The 22387-nt window shown below is 37.5% G+C and overlaps 5 protein-coding genes and 2 non-coding genes across 8 annotated transcripts; 2 read left to right on the top strand and 5 right to left on the bottom strand.

The window, feature by feature from the left end:
- Positions 1-1057: 1057 nt before the first annotated feature.
- On the bottom strand, positions 1058-4084 carry LOC148764787 (Pentatricopeptide repeat (PPR) superfamily protein). The gene is made up of 2 exons (XM_088808992.1): positions 2440-4084; positions 1058-2239 (listed from the first exon to the last, which is right to left on the bottom strand). Exons 1-2 carry the CDS (start codon positions 3986-3988, stop codon positions 2211-2213), a joined length of 1578 nt encoding a protein of 525 aa, XP_088665118.1. The 5' UTR covers positions 3989-4084; the 3' UTR covers positions 1058-2210.
- Positions 4085-4799: 715 nt separating this feature from the next.
- On the bottom strand, positions 4800-6331 carry LOC18613569 (large ribosomal subunit protein eL22z). 2 transcript variants are annotated; one of them, XM_088808479.1, is made up of 4 exons: positions 6220-6331; positions 5888-6132; positions 5651-5680; positions 4800-5171 (listed from the first exon to the last, which is right to left on the bottom strand). In XM_088808479.1, the coding sequence occupies exons 2-4, from the start codon at positions 6115-6117 to the stop codon at positions 5027-5029; spliced, it is 405 nt and encodes a 134-aa protein (XP_088664605.1). In that variant the 5' UTR covers positions 6118-6132; positions 6220-6331; the 3' UTR covers positions 4800-5026. The 2 variants fall into 2 exon arrangements, with proteins under 2 accessions (XP_088664605.1, XP_088664608.1); XM_088808482.1 differs by lacking the exon at positions 5651-5680.
- LOC148764786 (small nucleolar RNA SNORD14) lies at positions 5296-5419 on the bottom strand. The gene has a single exon (XR_016024379.1). It is a non-coding gene; the product is annotated as a small nucleolar RNA SNORD14 (small nucleolar RNA).
- LOC148764785 (small nucleolar RNA SNORD14) lies at positions 5604-5727 on the bottom strand. The gene has a single exon (XR_016024370.1). It is a non-coding gene; the product is annotated as a small nucleolar RNA SNORD14 (small nucleolar RNA).
- Positions 6332-6424: 93 nt separating the features above from the next.
- Positions 6425-8560, top strand: ATOEP16-4 (Mitochondrial import inner membrane translocase subunit Tim17/Tim22/Tim23 family protein). Its single transcript, XM_018113938.2, has 6 exons — positions 6425-6586; positions 6678-6729; positions 6896-6927; positions 7053-7086; positions 7330-7397; positions 8008-8560. Exons 1-6 carry the CDS (start codon positions 6515-6517, stop codon positions 8140-8142), a joined length of 393 nt encoding a protein of 130 aa, XP_017969427.1. The 5' UTR covers positions 6425-6514; the 3' UTR covers positions 8143-8560.
- A 3219-nt stretch (positions 8561-11779) lies between these two features.
- On the top strand, positions 11780-15895 carry LOC18613566 (alpha/beta-Hydrolases superfamily protein). Its single transcript, XM_018116883.2, has 8 exons — positions 11780-12039; positions 12198-12288; positions 12411-12443; positions 14177-14323; positions 14411-14541; positions 14623-14760; positions 14890-14988; positions 15393-15895. Exons 1-8 carry the CDS (start codon positions 12019-12021, stop codon positions 15762-15764), a joined length of 1032 nt encoding a protein of 343 aa, XP_017972372.2. The 5' UTR covers positions 11780-12018; the 3' UTR covers positions 15765-15895.
- Positions 15896-18074: 2179 nt separating this feature from the next.
- Positions 18075-21952, bottom strand: UXS4 (UDP-xylose synthase 4). Its single transcript, XM_007050866.3, has 7 exons — positions 21338-21952; positions 21070-21217; positions 20370-20449; positions 20126-20209; positions 19965-20039; positions 18941-19033; positions 18075-18550 (listed from the first exon to the last, which is right to left on the bottom strand). Exons 1-7 carry the CDS (start codon positions 21950-21952, stop codon positions 18323-18325), a joined length of 1323 nt encoding a protein of 440 aa, XP_007050928.1. The 3' UTR covers positions 18075-18322.
- Between the last annotated feature and the right edge of the window lie 435 nt (positions 21953-22387).

The raw sequence follows: 22387 nt of genomic DNA, 5'->3' as shown, positions 1-22387 counted from the left end.
AATAAGTACATTCACCCCATACTTGACATCACCATGGCTGAGTTTAGAGGGTAGATAGATCTAGTGGAGCCTCCACTACTCCATCATATGCCTGGCAGGCCCAAGAAAGACAAAAGAAAGGAACTCCAAGAAAGGCCAATTGAACATGGCAATGCTAGAAGGAATAGCACTATTAGATGCACCTTATACTCCTCACTTGGTCATAATAGAAATACTTGTCCTAGAATTCTCGTGCAACTTAATAGAAAGGTAATATACATTAATCGTAGAATTTAATATATTACATTAAATATGCAATTTAATACATCTAATACATTCTTTACGTTTTAAATTATAATAAAATACCTTGCTTCGGTTTTCATCAAGAGCTACTACTAGGTCTTCATTAAAAGCTGTTGCATCAAGAACTTCAAAACGACCTACTAATGTGCAAAGAAGACCTGTTGCTATTGTTGCTTAAAGACTTGGTCGTGGTGCTCATGATGGTCCTAGATCTATCCCTACCCATGGTGATGCAATAAGGCCTCCATTTGCTGGCTTTGTTGCCCTTATTGCCTCTGCTATCCCTACCTTGGTAATGAATTCTGATGGTGCTAAAGGGACATAAATAAGTGTCTTTCATGTTGTTGATATGTAAATGTTAATCTCATATAATGTTCTAAAGTTTTTTTGTGGTATTTAGATGGATGGAGGGAAGGTCAATTAAGAATGAATGCTTTGAAACTTTTTGTCTTTTTTTGTTAGCCATTATCTGAAAATTAAGAATAGATACTTGACTTTGATGTTGGACCCATTGGTAGTGGTCCAAATTCTTTTGTAAGCTTAATTTTGTAAAGCTTGTGGTCTTTATGTGCACAAAGATTTAGAGAAAATAATTGTCCTTGTATGCACAAGAGACCTGATACGATTATTGTATAAGATATATATTGAAAATCAATGCAAAGATTATATAACTTATTTGTAAAAAAAGCCTTTGCATTAACTCTTATATCACTTGTTATGTTCAAGTTTATTATGATTAATTCAAGACAATTGACATCAGAAGACAAAAAACTCAAGATATTGAAATGCTTTGCTATCTTTATATCCATTCAATATTTCAACAATTTACAATAACTTTTGCATTCAATATTTCAATAACTTCCAACAACTTTTATAAAACAAAATGACATTTAACAGCATCGGATTCTTCCTATTTTTTCAATCCATCCCATCTCTTTGGAGCATTTTATCAAACAACATTTGAAAAGCCCTTTAACCTTCATTTTCTCTTCCTTTCCTCCCACATTTCGCCCCTACTTTGAATCAATTCAAGAACCATAAATGGATGTTATGAAAGAATTAGAGATCATTTTGCAGTTTTTGTTTTTTTGAGTTACCACACCCACTAACTCTTCCATGACATCCATCTATGGTTCTTGAAATAAAAGTTGTCTAGCAAGATTACAAACAACAAAACCTTGAAGGGTAGAATCCATCTCTGGTTCTTGAAATGATTTTTCTCCTCCATTACTTTCATCATTTCTTCTTTTGTAGAGTGTCAAAAATAAGAAGAAATCTTCAGCATTTTAACAACAACTCTAGAGTTTTAGCTTATCGTCTATGGTTTTTGAAATAATCTTTTTCCTCAATTAGTTTAATCATTTCTTCTTTTGTGAGGTGCCAAAAATCAGCAAGAAATTTAGAGCATTTCAACAAAAATTTTGGATTTTTACCTTCCGGTTTGGGGGATTTCTTAATTTCAACAAGAACACTGATGGAAAGATAGAGTTATCCTAAAATTCATCAAATAAACGAAAACTGATAACAAAACTTCTGTGTCTAACGAAAGATATGGTTTTGAGACAGATTGTTCATTTCGGATACTAATAAACTCACGTGAAATTATGCTTAAAAATTAGGGGAGTCAATATTTGATATTGATGTGGTTACTTAATTTAAAGATGGAACCCATTTTGTTCATCTGCCGCTGCAGATCTGATTGCCTTTTGTCATGCAAATCTTCTTTAAAACTTGATCATGTAAGATGCCAATGATTTTTGTATATTTAATTCAGATATTAAAGCCGGAACAAAAATTATACAAGGATGAAAATATGATCGGACTTACCTCCTTGCGTAAGCCCGTAGATTTCATATCCATAACAATCGTGCGCCATGAGGAAGTCGAATGCAAAATTTCAGTCCTCAAGCCTCCAAGGTTTCCTCATGCTAACTTTTGTGCCAGACGAAGCAATTGCCTTAAGAAAGATTTTGGTTAGCCAACAACAGTGGGCAGCTTACCAGTAATCTTTACAAGAACATGCTCCCTCTCTAAAATGGTGAAACCTATTGCAGTCTCTAATAACAATCTCTCGGGCAAACACCTTAGATATCATTTTTATTGCAACATGACAATCAAGACATATCCTAAGGTTCTTGATGATGCGAATAGGAGTACCTGGACTTGTCTTTAAGAAGCAAAAGGCAATAGCTATCTTTTCACTATGAAGGGATAGTGCCAACTCCTTTCCTTCCTCATCCAAATCAAGCAAAACCTCCTTGGTGTTTCCCACATAACCCTCCAACTTCAATCTCTTCATAATCTCATCAAGCATCATGTATATCTCTCTGCTCTCTGGAAGAGAATCATCTCCCACAAAAAACTCGTGGAGGACACCTCCCATCTCAACCAAACTACATCCAGGAACCTTCTTAATCCCCCTACCCTCCATGACGTCTCTCACACGCCTTACTTCTGTCCATCTGCCCGTCTTTGCGTACACATTTGAAAGGAGCACATATGCACCACTATTTGTGGGATCTAACTCAATTAACTTCCTGAGTGCAACCTCGCATGTTTCAATGTTCCCACACATCCTGGATCCACTCAACAGGGACCCCCATACGAGCACATCAGGCTCCATAGGCATAGATTTAACCACATTCCATGCTTCATCAATGAGACCAGCTCTTCCATAAAGGTCAACCATGGCACCGAAGTGCTGTATCGAAGGAATGATACCAAACTCCTTGCTCATCCTCCGAAAATACTCCTTTCCGTCGTTCACCAAACCTCCATGTACACAAGCACAAAGTACACCCAAAAATGTTACAGCATTCGGCCTCACCTGTCGTTTTATCATCTCCGAAAACAATTTAAGGCATTCATCACCATGGCCATGCATAGCCAGGCCAGAAATCATAGCACTCCAAGCCATCACATCTTTATCAGGACCTAAATTACTAAACACATCCCTCGCCTTTTCAATACTCCCACATTTTCCGTACATGTCTATCAAAGAAGTTCCCAAGACAACATCAATTTTTATCCCACATTTGTCAATGTAAGCATGAGCCCATTTCCCATGCTCCAGAGCACCCAAACGCCCACAAGCAGAAAGTACAGCAGACATTGTAAATTCATTTGGCCTAACATCGTTAACTGCCAACATTTGCATTTCACGGAACAAAGCAAGCGCTTCCTTATATTTCCCACACCTCACAAACCCATTTATCAAGCTACTCCAAGATCTCACATTTCTCTCCGGCATTTTATCGAATAAACCCCGTGCTAAATCGATCAACCCCACTTTAACATAGGCATGAATAATTGAATTCCAAGACGCTACGTCAGGTTGGGTGATCTCGTCGAAAGCTTGACGGGAAACAATTAAGTCGCCACAAGACGAGTACATGTTGATGAGTGACGTTTGGACAAATGGGTCTTGGACGAGGCCGAAGAGGATAGTTTGGGCATGGATTTGTTTACCTGAGAGAAGGTGAAATGAGGAATTGAATGATTGCAGGAGGAATGGGAAAGTATGGAAATCAGGTGAAACGCCATGGAAGCGCATACGAATGTAGATGGAGATTGTGGGGAACGTGGGTCTAGCTGTAGCCTGAGCATTGCCTCGTATGAGGGTGTTCCAGATGAAGGATTCAAGGGTCGGGTGTGCAAAATGAAGAGTTGGATGAGTGGGGGAGATGTGCCTTGCAGAAGCTCGCATTGCTTGCTAGGATTTTGCTAGCTTTATGTAGTCGCCTCTTAAAAAAGCAACCGTAAGTTTTGATTTAATTTCAATCATTATCCTAAAATGTGTTTATGCTTGTATTAAAAATATATATTAGTGCTGGTACAGCTGACTTATCTCATGATTTACTACAATTTCATTCATCAAGACACCTACAACCCTAACAAATTTCAATAAGATGAGACTAATTGGAAAAATTAACCACATAGCACCTTCAAAAATCACATTCCCTCATATTGATTCAATGATTAACCTAGACAGAACGGCGAACTGAATTAGCTTATGTGATAGGTCTGTGCCAGTGAGGGATTGGTCCAAGCTAGTGCTGGATAGCATCAAGATTCAACTAGTCCTTTTGCTACTTAATCATATCCTCTATCCTCTGTCGCCCGTATAAAGGGAATGATGTTTCCCAATAATCGTGGGGCCGCCACCAGTCATTAATCAATAGTCGCGGGGCTGCCAAGTCGTCTTATTTACCATAACAAAAAAAACTAAAATCGTCTCTGGCTGGCAATTATCATCATACCACACAACCTATATGCACAACCCACTACATAACTATCCAATTTGGTTACACGGCTCCATTCTTGCTACCACATCTCTACCATGCCTAACTTAACACATCATTCAACGTAGCCAAATCATCAAAGAAATAATTGCATGTCTGCTTGTCAACATAGAGAAAATACAACACACACAGATTTGCAGCCAATACCATCAGAATGTATTGTGAATGCTAGCTAACAAGAGACGATGAGGCCACAGATAATTTGAAACACCAAGGTGGAAAATCATTTAAGAGCTCTTATAATCAACTCGAAAAAGAAATATGCATCCTTTTAATAGCATCTAATAGACTGACACAAACAAAAAATGTAACTATCGGCAACAAAAACTTGGGTCAAAAATCAACCCAAACATGTCCAAAGATTAGACACCTGAAATAGATAAACAAGGTCCTCAGAACTAATAAACCAAATTGGTAACCGGAGAAAATACTGAACTGATTCTTCACTCTTCCTCCTCCCCCTCATTCTCAGCAATGTTGAAGTAGCGGAGTTCATAAACAGTACGATCCTTGTTGGAAGCAATCACCCGAAGCCAATCCCGGACATTGTGCTTCTTCAAGTACTTCTTAGTCAAGTACTTAAGATACCTAAAAACCAAACACAGCAGAGAAAATAATTCAAACTAATGCTCAACACAACCTTTACAATCAAAATATCATTCTTTCCCCTATATAAGAGGGAATTCCAACAAGCAACTGAAAGTAGACAGAAGGTCTCAGACATCCAAGGAAGGATAAAAGCAGCAGAAGCTCTCAAGCCTGGCGAAGGCGAAAGCTCTCAGGCGGCCACTGCGAATGTTTTGAGAAACAAGCCTTAATAATTGTCACCACTGACCTTATAATTAAAAAAGTTCCACTAGTCCTACAATCCATAACACTAAAAGCGGCAAAAGATAAAAACTAATAAAGTTACTCAAGTAATAAACAAAACGCAATTTCCGAATAAGATTCAATTGAACTCATTTCACATTCAAAAGAGGAAAATTTCAATAACAAAAATGTAAAAGGCAACAGTATCAAGGTCTCAGACATCCAAGGAAGGATAAAAGCAGCAGTAACTCTCAAACCTGGCGAAGGCGAAAGCTCTTAGGCGGCCACTGCGAATGTTTTGAGAAACAAGCCTTAAAATTAGTCATCATCGACCTTAACCATGAAATTAAAAGAGTTCGAGTATCTTCGCTTAAGAGTAAAATTATTTTTCAGATCTAAAAATGCAGATATACGTAACAGAAAGTGTAACCGCGGATGGGTCATCTTCCAACTAAAAGATTCAAAAACGAAATAAGGAAAAATATCAAACGTACCGCTTAGAAAAGTTGGCGTCAGAGGTGACGGTGATTTTGCTTTTGTCGCGGGTGAGAGTGACGGAGTCGCCAAGAGCACCGGCTTTGCCACCGACCTTGATCCTTTCCTGGAGGAACTTTTCCAGTGAGGCGATGTCCATGATCTTATCCTCCACCGGCTTTGCGCAGTCGATGGTGAACGACGCTCCCTTCTTCTTCCCCTTGGGTCCAGATGCTACTCCGCGACTCATCTTCGCACCACCTAACTGCTTTTCCACCGAGACAAATCAACACAAAGGAGAGGAATCGGGAGAAGAAAGAGAGGAAAGCAAGAGCAGAGAGTCAGAGACTACCTTCGCTGCCTCTACGTTTTGAATATATAAAAATGCATTTAGCAGAGTGAGGGTTAAAGTGGATCTAGGGTTTTGGGGACCTCCAAACGACGTTGTTTTGGAAATAGCTTTTTTTTTCTTATTTTCCTTTAAATAAAATGAAAATTTGTGGGCCGAGCGATAATAAAACTGAAGGAGCAGTCCCTTATAAAAAAAACAATTGATGAACGTCGTCGTTTAATGGAAGCGATTGCTCCTGACTTCTAATGCTTGTGCCGTGCTTGGCAACCGAAAAACTTGATTTTGGAAATGAGAGATGGAGGAAGAGCTAAGCGGCGTCGTTCCGTGCTCTTCCCTCGCCGTTGAGTCGGTCATTCGCGTCGGAACGGTAAAGACATCTAAAGCTTGGCTCGACTTTTTCTTTTCTTTTCTTTCATTACCTAACAAACAAACAAAGAAGAATTGAAATCTACTTTCAGGCAGGTGCACTCTGGGGATTTTGTTCAGCCCCATATGACGGTCGTAAAAAAGGTAAAAATTTTCAATAAAAGAAAATTAATGAGCCGTTATCAATTCTTGTTTTTTTGTTGTTGGAATATTCAGTTCCCGCCATTCTGGTTAGCTAAAGCCCTAAAGGTTGAGGCCTCACCTAATAAGGTTAATCGTATTTTAATTTTTCGGTTTATTTGGTGTTCAGGTCTAACTGGCATCGCTCAAGCTTCATATGTGGTAAAGGAAATTTACAAACTTTGGTTGATTACATGATACATATTTGGCCATTGTTTAGTATTTGATCAGCTGTTCTAGGTGTTTTTCTCAATGTCGATTGCTTAATCTCCCAAATTCAATTGCAGACAAAGTCTGTTGGCAAATTCGGCTTCCAATGCGGTAATTACACTTATCTCTCTGATTAATGGGCAACCTGACCTGATTACTAATTAATGAATAACTTGATTTTGGGCTGAGTTTTTAGATAGTAAAATTTGGTACTCCAAGAACAAACTGAATCCTACTTTGGTTGCCAATAAAAAGAATTGGACATAGGTTTCGCTTTTAGGGTATCTTTCCAACTTATTTTGCTGCTTCATGAAGCATCTGCTAGATTTTAAACTATTTCACATTTATATTCAGGACTTGTTGCTGGTGTATTTACCATGACTCGTTGCGGGCTTCAGAGATACCGAAGGCAGAATGACTGGGTTAGTTTATGGACTTCTGAAATAGTTTCCTTTATTTGTGCATATCTGGGAAATCTCTTTTCCTTGAAAGGAGGGCAATTTTGGAGAGGGAACTCTGGATGGGTGAAGGAAATCATAGAACATTTCCATGTATGTGAGCAGAGGGGAGAGAACATAAGTACCCATAATAGTAGCTAGTTGAAGGCAGTTTCCGAGCACATCTTGTATTTGGTTTGCTTCCTGTGAAAAGCTTACTTACACATGATGTGAGGAAAATATGAATATTGCACTTTGGTTTGTCGTACATTGAACTTTTAATTGCTTATATCTTGAGACTTGAGCTTCCTAAAAGTGTCTTCCTATGGTAAAGATGCATCGTGTGGCATAGACAAACAGAGACTAGACAAGATTCAGATTCCTAATAGTGTTTTCCTATGTTTATTGTTGCATATATAAGAGACGTGAAATTTGGTTGTTTACTGTTATAAAGAGGAGTTATCAATCAGTTATTACAAAGAGTAAAACAAGCTCTACGTTTCCATAATTTTCCTAATACTGGAATTATGATGCATGAAATAGCTTGAAGATTTGGTTACAAGGATCATCAAGCGTTTTTTTTTTTTTACTTCAGACAAACTCTTTAATTGCGGGTGCTGTCGCCGGGGCTGCTGTTGCTGCCAGGACAAGAAGCTGGACACAGGTAATTGGGATGGCTTGTCTTGTTTCTGCCTTTAGTGCTGCTGCTGATTTCTCCCGAACAAATTGAACATCTAGCAGTGGAATTCCAAGTTGGGGGAACAAAGTGATCCTGACTTTCTTGCACCAACCATCATCTTTGTGGCACCTGTCTGATTTTTTTTTCCCCTTGACACTGCACATTCGACAGATGTGTTTTCCAAAATCTCTAAATTTGTGATATTCACTGTAGAATAAACATACACTTTATGTTTTTGGTAGATCACTTAGCTGAGTCATGCAATCGGTAACAGTGAATTGCTTCTTATTTTTAGTCATTTGTAGGATTTTGTTATATCCTGATAGTGAGTAGTTGATTGGCAGAGTCAAATGCTTGTATTTTTTTTCTTTAAGATAAGTGGGTGCAAAAATCTCGCCCCTGATACGAATCATTGTCAATGCTACATGTTTCTATTCAATTTAAATGATAAACTAAGGATTCCACTGAACCTTCTAAAGCAGAAATACTGTTTTTAGTTGCCTTCAGTTTCCTTGACTACTAGCTTCAACTTAAGTCTAGTTGAATTTCCATCTCCTGTATCGTAACATTCTGCTAGCATCATTTCTGCGTTTCGTTCCTCTTTGGACAACATCAATCAGCCGTCTGAAAATAGAATTCAGCCTTTTGGTTCAGCAATCACTTATCATCTATTAGTCAGCGGGTTTCAAACTTGTGGAATTTTCAGTTCAGCTTGACTGCAATGGTGCGAGTGGATTATTTATTTATTTATATATTTTCTAAACAATATTGCAATTGGATGACCACTAATATTTTTCTGAACAACTCTGCTCTAGCACAAGGCTTTCATTTACTTCTGGTAAAATCTTTCACGAGATTAGTCATTGTTCGCTCTCGCTGAGCTACTGGACTGGTACTTGGCCTCAGATTGATTTGTGTGCTAAGAGCGCATCGTTATGGGACATACTTCGTTTTTTGGTTATCCAAACCTCTTGATTCCAGTAATCGTCTCTGGTTATATTTGCCCCAAACTTAGACGTAACCCAGAGGCTTCGACGAATCGTCCATGGATATGGACCATGGACTGGTGTCGAATGGAAGCATCGGCCCATTCCCTGATTGCCATTCATTATGAAGGACGACCCCACACTGCCATCAGGGAAAGTTATTACGAAATTCTAACCAAGGGAAAAGTTAGACGGTTTGATTAAATGATCTAGTTGAATAGTTTGGTGAACAAGCAGTATTTATTACCACGTATCGTTTTAAATCTGTCCACCCATTAAGCCTCTTCTTCGTACATGTGAAAAAGAAGAGAGATAAAGCCACTTCCTCACGTTCCAAAAGCCATTTCCACACAAAGTTTTGTTTGGTAGGATCCATGGCGTAGTTAGGTAACCTGTGGTTTGATCTGCTGTGATTATATATAAATGTGGGATTTATTTATGACTATAACTTAAATTACAAATTTGCCTTATTGGGCTGAGTCTCCTTTCACAAAGGGGACCACTTTTTGAAACTGGAAGGGTTTATGCCTTTGTAGTCAGAGTTGATTATGATAGTTACCATGCTTAAGTTGATTCTATACTGCAGCTACAAGTTTGTTATATGTGGAGGGGGAGAATCGGCAACTTTGGTCAATTATCTATCCACCAAAACCTTGTCAAAACAAGCCATCTTAAAGCAGATTGAAAATATATAACTACAAAGAGACAGGGAGAAAGTGATTGTGGTTGGTTGTATTGTGATTCTGGTTTGAATTTCTTATATTTATGATTGACCGAAGATTTAAAAAAGAAAAAGAAAAAACTGTCGTATGTGTTTGTTTTAGGAGTAGTTTAATTACATTTTGAAAATTATGTGCCTCCTCCCTTGCCTACGTATTCAACCGTCAATAGAAAGAAAGCTTCCAAAGGAAAAAAAGAAAGAGATTTGGGGAGAGTGGGAGGTGTTATTTGATGATTGGAGGGGAAAATTGTAAATCCAATGTCATCCAAAGCTTGCAATGATAATGCAATGAATGAAAAAGGAGGGGTTAGTGGGCTTTGCCTAATAAGGGAGTAATTGGCCTAATGGGAAGGGGCGGTGGCCGTAGTTCAATAATAATAAAATTAATTAAATGCTGTCGCTCGAATCATCTTTGTCGATCGGGACCAGAACCAGATCCGTTGCATTGGAATTTTCTTTGCACACCTTCCCCTCCCACAAAATATTGTTTAACTCTTCAACTGTTATGGTTTCCAACAACACAAATCTTTTCACTCAATAATAAGGGACAGGAAAATTAGAAACTCTTTTTGTAAGGTTCCTGGTAATTATTTCTCGGACTTTGGTTTTTTTCCTCTTTTACATGTTGCTTTAAATTGGGCAGCAACGCTTTTTTTTTTCATTTTAATATTCATGTTAGTATAATACTTTACCTTATCAAAAGTTCACTTACTCCTTTTTTTTTATGTATAAAGAGTTTAAGTTCGATTAATGTATAATAACTCAGATTCAAATTATGAAATTATATAAAATAAATAAATAAATATGGAATTGAAAGAAAAATGAAATTTTATGTTTTATCTTCTTATTTATTTATTTATTACTCATATAATGAATACACCTAAAAGGTATAAAACTAGTCTTCATTAGTTGTTTAAATACTATACACTAAACATAATTAATAACTCAACGGAAACAAATACCTTTGTTTCTTTATAGCAATTTAAAACTGTTTTTAATAAACTTTGATGTACCAAAAATAAATTTTGGTATTTAAAACATAATGGTTGCTGTGAATATCTTGCCAGAAGGAAAGGGATGTATGAATTCCCAAATGCCTTAAAATACTTGCAATTCAGGTGAGCATTAAAAGTTTTAAACTCTTAACTCTTAACCTTGTGTAAAATAAGGTATATATAGTACTAGATTAATATTAATTTATTACGTGGATTTTTGGTTTTTTTTAGAATTAAAAACAAATTTAGATTGATTTTTTTATATGGTTAATAAAGTTTTTTTAATATTTTATTATTATTATTATTATTATATTTTATATAAAAATAAATAATAATATGATACGTTAATATCACATTAAAATTTAATATAAGTTACAGGTTGAATTTTCTTTTTTAATTATTGTTGCATCTAAACATATCTTTTACATTTTACTTTCACAAAAAAAAAAAGATAAAAAAGAGCTTAACTCATAAAATTAATGAATGATTATAAGACAAGAAGGAGATAACATCTTGTTGTCACTGTCACTGTAGTAACTTTTTTGAAATGATGAGATAATATAACTTAATTTTATAAAATTAAAAATTTTGAATTAAATGTAGAATTTTTATTTTAACAAGACAATGTGTAAAAATATCATGCTTAGTGGTATATGACCCCGGGAGTGCCAAGACCTCTGAGGAACCAAATGCATGCATTGGTGAAAAACACAAAACCCAAAATGTGGAAAGGAGAAAAAGGCGGACTGTGTGTTAAATCGGGAGTTGTGAAGGGATTGGGATTAAGCGAGAGAGAATCCAAAAGGAGAGGAAGTGGGCGGGACCCACTTTCTCCAGACTCCACTGTTTCGAAGATATGGGCAGCTTAAAATGCACACGCTTCACCTCATCAGTTTATATCTTTCCTCTACGTATAGTTACTTTTTTATCGAGTTTCCCACAAAACAGACCATTACACTTTCGAAACCAACAACATTATATATATATATATACCCTCAACGTGTCTCCTTCTCCTTCTCTGTCGATATAGGCTTTCGTTTCCTTGGCTCTCCTTTCCTTTCTCTCGTTTTACTTTTTCAGCTCTTCCAAACGTCGGCTCTGTTTGCCCTTTTAAGTGCTGCTCACTCTCTCAAAGTTGTAATAACTTACTATGTACAAGCTCTCATTGCCGTTGTGAACAAGAGAGTATACTGGTGATCTGTTTTATCTTCTATATTTCAGGAAAATGGCAGTTGAATATCTGGAGGTTAGCCCTACATGGGTTCTGCTTCATCTGTTTATTTTCCTTTTTGCTCTCTCTCTCTCTCTCTCTCTCTCTCTCTCTCTCTCTCTCTCTCTCTTTTGGTTGGAATATTGTTAGATCGTGTTTAACCTTTATGGTTGTGGGTTGAATGTGTGATGTAGGAGCATATAAGGAATTCAAGAGGAGCTCTGCTTTTTACTTGCAGATGGTTGCCTTTCTCTTCTCCAAAGGCTCTTGTTTTCCTTTGCCATGGTACCATATCTCTTTCTCTCTTGAATCATTTAATTACCGTTTACTATACTTAGCCAAAAAAAAATAAAAAAGGAAAAAAAAATAAAAGGGGCATTGGGTGTAATTCATTGATGTCGTTGCAGGCTATGGCATGGAGTGCAGCGGATTCATGAGAGGTAATAAATACTATTAAATAACCTATTTTCCCATTTATACGTGTTTTTAACCTTCTTTTTGTAATTTTTTCAAATAGCATCATGTAACACGTAGATGACTTTGCTCACAAGATTCCAACTTTTACACCATAGGCCATGCCATCAAATTCAAAACAATTTTTTCCAAGCTTGGAAGGTTCACGGATTTTTATTGTGAATCACAAACTTCATTATAAAGATAAGCAAACTTTCCACACGGAATTGATTACCCAAACTTTCTCCCTCTCTCTCTCTCAAGACTAGTTTCAGTAGTAAACAATAATGATGGCCGTGTTTGCTCGCCAAATAACTTTGGGTTTTCTTTACGTGGTCATGTGGTGGTCAACCACCAAAATGTTTTTGAGTTATTGAAATTAATGATCACGTTAAGCCGGACACAAACAGGGTTTGGAAGTTTCCCTTCAATTTAAGTTTCATAAGTTTCCCCTTTGTCCCAATTCAAGTAGAATTTAGAGATGGGAACTTAAGTCAAACATGACCACTTGGGAGAATATATTTAAAATCAAATTAAATAGGTTGGAAGCCTTCAGGAATTAAGATTTAGTAGCCCCAACCCCTGTTTTGGCTACTTAATTTCTGATTTTAATTGATTAATCATATAGGGAAGTATAAGATAGATCTTGAAAGAATTCCTTACCCGGAAAATAAAAGAGGGTTTCAATTCTTAAATAGTTAGTGCTATATATATTTGTGGGGTATGAGGAATTACTGCCGCTAATCAAACAAAAGGATAAGTTGGCTATTCCCTATGGTCTGCCATTATCTTCTGTTACATTTTGTCACCATTCTAATACGTAGGTGTAACCTCACAGATATTGCATTCGAGCAGTGTGACGTAATCAATTTATCTTATCAACATTGGCATGTCATTGTGAAGGATTTTCTTTTCTGTACGCAAGAAAGCCAAATAAGGCCAGCATTTTTTTTTTTTTGACTTTTAAGCTTTTTCCTTTTGTTTTTATCTGGTGATCAGCTTGAAGTTGTTATTGTGTTTATATTACAACAAACAAGCAGGTCAAAAAGCTACTTTGTAACTTTGTTAAAAAGAAAAAGGTGTTGTTATAAACTAAATTTATGTTTGACTAATTATTTAGTTATTTATTATACATATTGATAGTCACTTTTTTGTTTAAATAATGATACGTATTCATAGTTCTAAGACCATCCATCACATTGATGAAGATTTGAAGCTGTGTAGATCTTGTTGTGGGTCATATCATGTATTCTGACCTGAAAGTTATAATGTGGGTCAGTTCGGTTGGTTTAGGTTGGCAAACAATCGATTGCTCATACTTAACCATCCTGATCAGGCCCACCAAGATTCTCTCATAAAGACTCTAGAAACCATAAACTAATTGATGAATCCGATTAATTAGAAAGAAGGAAAGAATCATTTCATTGAACTAGTCTTGATGACGGGTCAATTCAGCAAAAGGATCCACTTAAATTTCCTTTTTCTTGTGGGATATCTGAATTAGTATTCTGCTCATAGAAGACCTATTGTCTAGTTTTATTAGTGACTAGAAGATTAAAAGTCAATGATGTTTGCTTTATTGCATGAATTCCCTAGGTTGGCTAGGTGAGAAGATTCAAAATGGATAGTCATTTCATTGTTGATAAATGCTAATTTTAGTGTTGGGCATTGATTAATGGAGTTCAAGGCCTGTCTTAAGCTGATATCATGATTTCAATAGAATGTGGAACCAGGCTAGCAGCTGCAGGATATGCCGTGTTTGGGATTGATTATGAAGGGCATGGAAGGTCCAAGGGTGCTCGATGTTATATTAAGAAGTTCGAAAACATCGTTAATGACTGCACTGAATTTTTCAAATCTATCTGCGGTATGTGACATACCAGAATTACCACAATTATTTAGCCAGCTCCTTTGTTTTAATTCACCACCTAAATCTGCCACCATGGTTTTCCAGCTCTGGAAGAATACAGGGAGAAGAGCAGATTCTTATATGGAGAGTCAATGGGAGGTGCTGTGGCCCTACTGCTTCATAAGAAGGACCCTTCCTTTTGGAATGGTGCTGTTCTTGTTGCACCCATGTGTAAGGTAATGATGTAAATACTACTACTATTAACCTTAGTAAGAATCAATTATTCAGCTACTCTAGTTGAGCTTTAAAATTTCTAGATATCAGAGAAAGTGAAGCCACATCCGGTGGTCGTGAATATATTGACTAAAATGGAAGAAATCATACCTAAATGGAAGATAGTACCCACAAAAGACGTTATTGACTCAGCATTCAAGGACCCCGTTAAGCGAGAAGTGGTGAGGATATTCAATTCCTTCTATTCTTGTTAAGTCTAGAGACTCTTGAATTGGTTTTGCTGATTTAAAGGATTTAATACAGTAACTAAAGCTCACGGATGGTCTCTCTTTCCTTGATGATGGGTGCAGATAAGGAATAATAAGTTGATATACCAAGACAAGCCCAGACTGAAAACAGCGCTGGAAATGCTCAGAACCAGCATGAGCCTTGAAGATGGTTTAAATGAGGTTAACATCTTTCCCTCTCGAGCCCTTCCCCATTCCAAAATATCTGATTTTTGTGCTTTTAAATCTCAAGTAAGACAAAAATTCTACAATCACTATTGTAATAATCTGCATGGAAGGTGAGGGGAATGAGTCTTGGGTTACATTTCAGGGACTAATTCGCCATATGGGAAAAAATAGCAGAAATAAATTATAGTGGGTGCTATTTCGTTCTGTACCATGAAGTCCTACTGTACCTTGTCAGAAGGTTCCTTTTAATCGGATTCCCCGTTACAATGAGGCACTAGGATCGTTGAATGAGTTAATGCAGTGAATAAATTTAGGTTGAAAAACTATTGTTGGCAACCGAGAGAGTGGTTTCTCATTTATTTGACATTTACACCGGTTGGTTGAATTGTTTTGGGCAGGTGACACTCCCCTTCTTTGTACTGCACGGGGAGGCTGATATAGTAACAGACCCTGAAGTAAGCAAGGCCTTGTATGACAAAGCTAGCAGCAGGGACAAAACCATAAAACTGTATCCAGGGATGTGGCATGGGTTGACATCAGGAGAGCCCGATGAAAACATTGAAATCGTTTTTGCTGATATCACTGCATGGCTTGACAAGCGCTGCAATGCTGTAACTTTTGAGCAAATTCTTCATCCTTTCAACAATGGCTTCGAGAAATTCGCTAGCACAACAATATCAATGGCAGCAACCAATGGCAGAAGACAATCGAATGGGAGCTATTTGTGCGGATTGAAGGGACTTCGTACACAACAGCTCTCAGCAATGTAGCCTAATAGTATCAAATTAGCTGCTGTCTCTGTAAATTTCTCTGCAGCATATATAAATTTCATGTTCTCACAAACGTACAAATGCAAATCTTTTGAAGGGGAAATGAACGGAAACTAAAAGAAAGTTGCTCCCATTATGTTGCTTGATATGATTTACATTCTGCAACAAGAGGTTTGCTTGTGGGTGATCATTTGTTTCATTGAACTGTTTATTGTGGTCCCTGATTATACCTGAGATCTGACAATAGATTGTTGACTGATTGAAAGAAAAAACAAACTTCCTTTGGGCCAGTATGCAAGCATACGGAGGAAGCAATGAAGATAGAGATCACATGAAATTATAATGCTTTATGTTTACTGCCAATGTAGTTGATAGTTACAACAAACTTTATCATCATAAATTACATCGGTAGCTCTCTCCTCCCCGCTCCCCCGGTGAATTAATTGCAGTAATTCGTATAACTTAAATGCAATGTTGCACTTGCCTCCCAACGTGAAGTACAAGTACGCCAACATTGATCCATTCAGGCCCTATGTTTCTCATTTCCTAATTCCTACTCAGTTCTATATTTAAGGTGCAATGCTAAATCCATTTATGTAGTTATTCTTTGAGTAAGTATAATGAGATATACATGCATTTTCCCTTCCATGACACAAAGTGTCCTAATATTCAAAGAAAAAGTTATCGAGTTGGTCAATTGAGAACATTTACATGCCACAGCAATTCTTCAATTTCTTCCAATTTCAAAAGAAAATGGGTCAAAAACATCAATTTATTCGTAATTTCTTTGAAGTACACAAAGAAATAAAGCTTGAACTGTCAAATATTATACATGTTCTAATTTATTATAATTATTTAGACTCTGTTTAATTGATATTCTTATTATTTATATTCTGTTTTTTATTATTTATTATTTATTGCTTTCTATTGTTTTTTTTTTTTTAAATAGCAATAAAATTGTCAAGGAAACGCTATGATTCCCATGGCCTGAAATGTCATTCTTATAAGGTTCTTGGCTTTGGGTTTTGAAAGTAATCAGAAGTTGGCAACCCATGGTCTGAAATTCGCCATGCTGCCTATTGCTGTGTAAATTGCATGTCTCACGGTTTAACCAAGATTGACGTTTTCTTCGTCTTTCTAGTGTCAGTATGCCCAAAGAAATGTTGTTTGTTGCCCAAAGATGGTAGGGAGGCAGGCAATATGGCTTGCTTCTAGTACCCGACGCAGATAAAACCTCGCCCAGTTTGATTGAACCCCTTTTTTTATTCTATTTTGTTTTGTTTCTTTAATGCGCTCAACTGCGAATCATATTCTTTAACTTGTATTGGGTCCAAGAGACATGGAGCAAGTATTAAGCCATACCAATCTTCAGTCAGGTCAGCAACTTATCGTTGGGCTCAGAACTCCAACGTAACTACAAATGTGTTGTGCAAAAGTTATCCTGAAACCCAACGAGCGATATATATATATATATGTATATTTCTATCTTTCAAGCACTGACACTACTCTTACATGAAGGTCCTAAAGGAGGCCAAGCGCCGACGAGGTTGGGCCATGAGTTTTTGAGTGAAAAGAGGATAGTAGACGGAATTTAGAATCATCATAAGCATATCACTTACAATTCTTTTTTTATATATAATATAATACTATATATTATGTAAATACGATAAAAAGTTATGTGCAATTTCATTACTCACAAGTGTGGCTTACATATTTCATATTTATGATTGGACAATTGTAATAGGATAATTACAGAGAGTATCTCCCAAAATCATCTTTCTTGTGATACTAGTTCTAGCTCAAGTCTAGCAAGCCCCCATTCGTATTGTCACGAACTCAACGTGGGGAAGATGGTAGCCTTCAGAAAGGCAAAGCCGGAGATTTACTGAGCTTGTATCGGACCTTTCTTCTTGGCATGCATGATCTTTTGATGCATATTCATGTCCTTCCTCAGAGTTTTATTTTGTTAATGGAAACTGATTAGGAAATTCGTCGGTCCAGGTTTTTTTCTTTTCTTTTCATTTTCTGTGTCACGTCAAGCTTCTCCGACAATTTACTAACATGAACACTGGATGAATCCCCTTAGAATATTGGACAAAAAATTAAATCCGCCTGGAACTGAAAAGGAATCCGAATCCGGACCCTTGCTGGGAAAGAAACCAATGAGGCAAGGACCAAGAGCTGGAGCACTACGTATGAGTAAATGGAGAAACTAATATAAGCAAAGAAAAGAATGATAAATGTAGAATTGAATTACTATTGCTGCTGAACATAAGCAGCTGCATAAATAAAAAAAAAAAAGGTAAAATGTTATTTTAGATTCGCAAAGCTCACTGTCAATTAAGATTTAAAAGAGGATAGAGACATGGAAATTACAAAGATGGCAAACACAAGTCAAAAAGGAAAATCTCCAAATCTATTCTAAAGAGACTTCATTTGCTGCTGCTGCCGCCGCCGCCGCTGCTAACTATATTGTTTCAATGGGGAAAAGAGGGGGGGAGTTCTTTTCCACTGAACAATTATATTTGATTGGTCTTTCTGTGAGTATATATGCCACTTTAAGATGTTGATGCATTGTTGGTGTTGCTGCCCTCCTTGTGGTCACCAAAAATACGTTGCCGGAAGTCTGAAACCATTAGAGGGAGACCCTTTCGAAGGGACACCTTGGGTTGCCAACCAAGTAGCTCCTTGGCTCTTGAGATATCAGGCTTCCTTTTGTGTGGGTCATCTTCTGTGTTGGGTCTAAACTCTATCTTTGCATTCGGGTCAATTGTTTCCTGGACGACCTGTAAATACACGTGGAGAAATCTCAGTACTGTCCAAGAAAAATAGAAAACCAATATAGCAAGAATGCAGGAAACAAGCAACATAAAACTAGTAAGTCATAAAACACTTCTGCATATCGTACACTAGCTTAGGTTGTTAATTTGTCTCATGTCCCCAATTAAAGGTAAGGATCTTGAATTTCTATCTTTAAAAGCATAACAAGACTCTGAATCAAATGAAATACACTGTGAAGGCAGTATTAATTTTATGGCACACCCATGATTTTAACTAAGATCTCAATGCATTTAATTAACAATAGCCACTGTCATTGTTATCACCAAAACATTTCTTAGTAGCTTTATCAGCTTCTATAGAAAATAATACCAAGATTTAAAGAGTAGTAGGCATACCTCAGCAAGCTCAAGCATGGTGAATTCACCCGGATTTCCAAGATTAAAAGGTCCAACGTGTTCACCTTCCATCAAGCGCATGAGACCCTCCACCTGTTTCAAACCAGATTATTTTACAAAAAATGAGCAGGAACAGTTATGCCAAGCTACCAATCAATGCGGAGAGGAGAGAACAGTTCTGATCACAAGATACTAGACAAAACACTGACCAGCATACCCCACAAATCTAACTACACAAGATTATAATAATACATCAATAAAATGTTACCCGGGAAAAACCTGCCCCAGATAGTGTTGTACACTCAATAGAAAATACCAACTATTTACTCTAAAATGCTGGCCAATCATATCAAATAGTACAAATAAAAAAATCCCAAAAGGTCACTTAAAATATCATTAATGGAAGCAGGAGGGTACCAACTTTTTATGCAAGCACGAGTTGTTAAATACTGGTTTGGAAGAACTATTATTTCCATTGACAGTGAACAAAACACAATGATGCTCATACCAAACTATGGGCATTTAAATTAGCTGGTCCACTTGGGACATTCATTTGGTACAAGTCACATGGTGTATGTTTGTTCAATTAATTTTTACACTAACTAAAGGGAAATTCAGAACCAAGAAGATCCTGTCAGTTAAATTTCTTATCCCAAAAGACTTTACATTTCCTATGCAGAAATATCATAGAGTTTAGATTTCACTTTATACAATGTTATGTCAGGATGTACTTTTTAAATCATGTGCACTGCACAGTTTCAACATCACATGCAACTGCCCCAACAAATGTCAAATTTTCACTACAAATTGCAGATTTATATCAGCTAAGTGTCCTAGGTTAAAAAAATATAATAATAGAAAAAGGCAATGTAGTATCATGGCACCAACATTTCCAACAAAAAATAAAGAGAAGTAAAAGCTGAAAAGATTCATAAAAAAGTTTGGATCAGGCAAAAAAATAAAAAAATGAAAGCATAATAAAGAAGTCTGAATAAAATAATAATAACAATAAAGCATCATTTACCAGATCAGAAACATATTGGAAACTCCTAGTCTGTTTCCCATCGCCATATACAGTCAAAGGCTCCTTCCTTAAAGCCTGCATTCATTATTCAATTATCACATTAACAACCCGCTGACCCTATCAAATAAAATTATAAAAATTACAACTAAAACAAAGAGAACCTGAGCAACGAAATTGCTAACGACACGACCATCATCGATGCACATACGAGGTCCGTAAGTATTGAAAATTCTGGCAATCCTAACCTGATATTGAAACAGCGGATTAAATAAATAACTATAATAATAAGAAAGTACTCATACGTTAATATAAAACAGTGATTTAACAGTTTGGTGCAACGCCAGTGACAACAAATAAATAGATTAGATTATTTCAGTGAAATTAAAAAAGTGTAGGTTAGCTAACCTCAACGCCGGCGCCTCTGTGATAGTCCATGGTCAACGTTTCAGCAGTACGCTTTCCCTCATCGTAGCAACTGCGGACACCTGTCATCACACACTCAAAAGTACCGGTTGGTCCCCTCCTTTAACCCCCCAAGAACAGTGCAAATTCATATGCTTTTTCAGAATGTAACAGAGACACGCGCCCAAACAAGCAGCCAGATCTAAACTTACACTAAATTCCACATTCAGAAGACAAATTTTACGGAAATGTCCCCACCACCTCCCTGCCAATTCCGTTTCTCACCACTCCAAACATAAAAACCCTGTTTCCTTCTTTTGCAAAAAATGATTTTTAACTGGTGATCAGTCTGTGCTACGTGCCAGTGTGTCGTAGGATAGAAAGTAAAATTTACTGCCGCACGATTATAAGGGACCGCTAATCACGGGTTCATCGTGAAACGTTAAAAATTCGACCAGATCTGAACGTTCTAGAGCGCCATTTCAGCAATACTTCCAACTTCCAAAAGGACAACAAACGTGTACAGGAGGAAACCCAACTCCCATACCCAGATTGGAAGGCAATTGAAACTACAAGACTCCTTTCCCTCTGCCTCTCAAATACAGGGGAAATTGGTAAATGGAAGCCAGAAAGAGATTTTCCGGTGACTGAAATTTTCTCCAAGGACAAAAAAAGAAAAAGAAACAGAGAGAAAGAAACTAACCGATGGGATTAACGTTGCCCCAGTAAGTTTCCTTCTGAGGATGTTGCAGAGGATCTCCGTACACTTCGCTGGTACTGGTCAATAAGAACCTGGCACCTACTCTTTTAGCCAGGCCTAACATGTTCAATGTCCCCACCACATTCGTCTTGTAAAGAAACACCCCCGATTAAGGAAAAACAAATACTCCTATAAATCAAAACTAGCAACAAATATAGCAAAAACAGGGTTATGGAAAAGTATTTATTACTAAATATAAAAAAAAGGATATGATAGTTTTGACTGGGTTGAATTTGTAATGAACTGGAGAAGCGGGGCAAGCGAGATGGTAGATCTGGTCAACTTCCAAGAGCAAAGGTTCCACGACGTCGTGTCGGATAAGCTCGAAGTTTGGGTTTCCGAAGTGGTGCATGACGTTCTCTTTCCTTCCCGTGAAGAAGTTATCGACGACGATTACGCTGTCTCCTCTAGCTATCAGACGGTCCACGAGGTGGGACCCGACGAACCCGGCTCCACCCGTTACTACGATTCTCAAACCCTTCCGTTTTAGCCCCAGCGGAATCTTACCGGTCGGGTTGGCTGACTCGAACCCGACCCGGTGCGGGTAGGAGAACTTGTTCTGGGGCTCGATGGGGAAGTAGGTGATGGAATCGGAGATCGAGGTGGTAAAGTGGTGGTGGGGAACGTGCGGGGCACGTGAGGTTGGGAAGATGGTGAAAATCAGAGTGGCTATCGCAATGCCGACAAGCACGAAGAGAAGTCGTTGTTCTCTGAGCATGTAACGAATCGGGCGGATGACGGAGGCCCATGGTTTAACGGGTTTGGGCGAATATGAATCCGAAGCAGGATGGGTCTCGTGGCCTCTGTATATCAGCTCCGACCCCATTGCTCTACAACTTCAAAAATCAAACTCAATTTATAAGATCAAAAGAGGGGAAAATAAACAGAATTTGGAAAAGTGAGTCGCCGGGAGCTGACTCGCCGGCGAAGTGAGGAAGGTGATGGAAGGGGGGTTTTGGGGACGGAGTGCGCGTGGGGATGGGGTGAAGGGGCTTCTGGTATGTAAGAAGAAAGAGGAGATTAAATATAAATAAGGGCTTGGGACAAGGGATGGTATTACGGAAATGCCCTGGATGGTGGCTTTTGGTTTTTTCATAAAGTTTTTTAGTTTGAAAAGTAAACGGTTGTCATTAGGTGAAGAATTTCCAAAACTTTTTTTTTCCTCTTTTTTCAGGTTATGGCGATTTTGAAAGGATTTTAATTAAATTTGGGTGCGTCCTTTATCAAGTTGCTTTAACAAGGGTCATAGAGACAGAGTGGA

The sequence above is a fragment of the Theobroma cacao genome, chromosome 1, assembly GCF_053813885.1.
Source record: "Theobroma cacao isolate CCN51 chromosome 1, ASM5381388v1, whole genome shotgun sequence".
In the NCBI taxonomy this organism is placed as follows: domain Eukaryota; kingdom Viridiplantae; phylum Streptophyta; class Magnoliopsida; order Malvales; family Malvaceae; genus Theobroma; species Theobroma cacao.
This window is presented reverse-complemented; position numbering and strand designations above follow the sequence as displayed.

Bases quoted from the DNA above. Each gene is read 5' to 3' on its own strand.
- LOC148764787 (XM_088808992.1), bottom strand. From the start codon at position 3,988: ATGCGAGCTTCTGCAAGGCACATCTCCCCCACTCATCCAACTCTTCAT. The intron at 2,240-2,439 runs GTACTCCTATTC...ATCTTTCTTAAG, and splicing joins CTTCTTAAAGACAAGTCCAG to GCAATTGCTTCGTCTGGCAC.
- LOC18613569 (XM_088808479.1), bottom strand. From the start codon at position 6,117: ATGAGTCGCGGAGTAGCATCTGGACCCAAGGGGAAGAAGAAGGGAGCG. The intron at 5,681-5,887 runs GTACGTTTGATA...AAACATTCGCAG, and splicing joins GACGCCAACTTTTCTAAGCG to TGGCCGCCTAAGAGCTTTCG. The intron at 5,172-5,650 runs GTTTGAGAGTTA...TTTGGTTTTTAG, and splicing joins AGAGCTTTCGCCTTCGCCAG to GTATCTTAAGTACTTGACTA.
- ATOEP16-4 (XM_018113938.2), top strand. From the start codon at position 6,515: ATGGAGGAAGAGCTAAGCGGCGTCGTTCCGTGCTCTTCCCTCGCCGTT. The intron at 6,730-6,895 runs GTAAAAATTTTC...TTTGGTGTTCAG, and splicing joins ATATGACGGTCGTAAAAAAG to GTCTAACTGGCATCGCTCAA. The intron at 7,087-7,329 runs GTAATTACACTT...ATTTATATTCAG, and splicing joins CAAATTCGGCTTCCAATGCG to GACTTGTTGCTGGTGTATTT.
- LOC18613566 (XM_018116883.2), top strand. From the start codon at position 12,019: ATGGCAGTTGAATATCTGGAG. The intron at 12,444-14,176 runs GTAATAAATACT...TGATTTCAATAG, and splicing joins GTGCAGCGGATTCATGAGAG to AATGTGGAACCAGGCTAGCA. The intron at 14,761-14,889 runs GTGAGGATATTC...TGATGGGTGCAG, and splicing joins ACCCCGTTAAGCGAGAAGTG to ATAAGGAATAATAAGTTGAT.
- UXS4 (XM_007050866.3), bottom strand. From the start codon at position 21,952: ATGGGGTCGGAGCTGATATACAGAGGCCACGAGACCCATCCTGCTTCG. The intron at 20,450-21,069 runs GTTAGTTTCTTT...GTGTGATGACAG, and splicing joins GGGCAACGTTAATCCCATCG to GTGTCCGCAGTTGCTACGAT. The intron at 18,551-18,940 runs GTATGCCTACTA...GTGTATTTACAG, and splicing joins CCATGCTTGAGCTTGCTGAG to GTCGTCCAGGAAACAATTGA.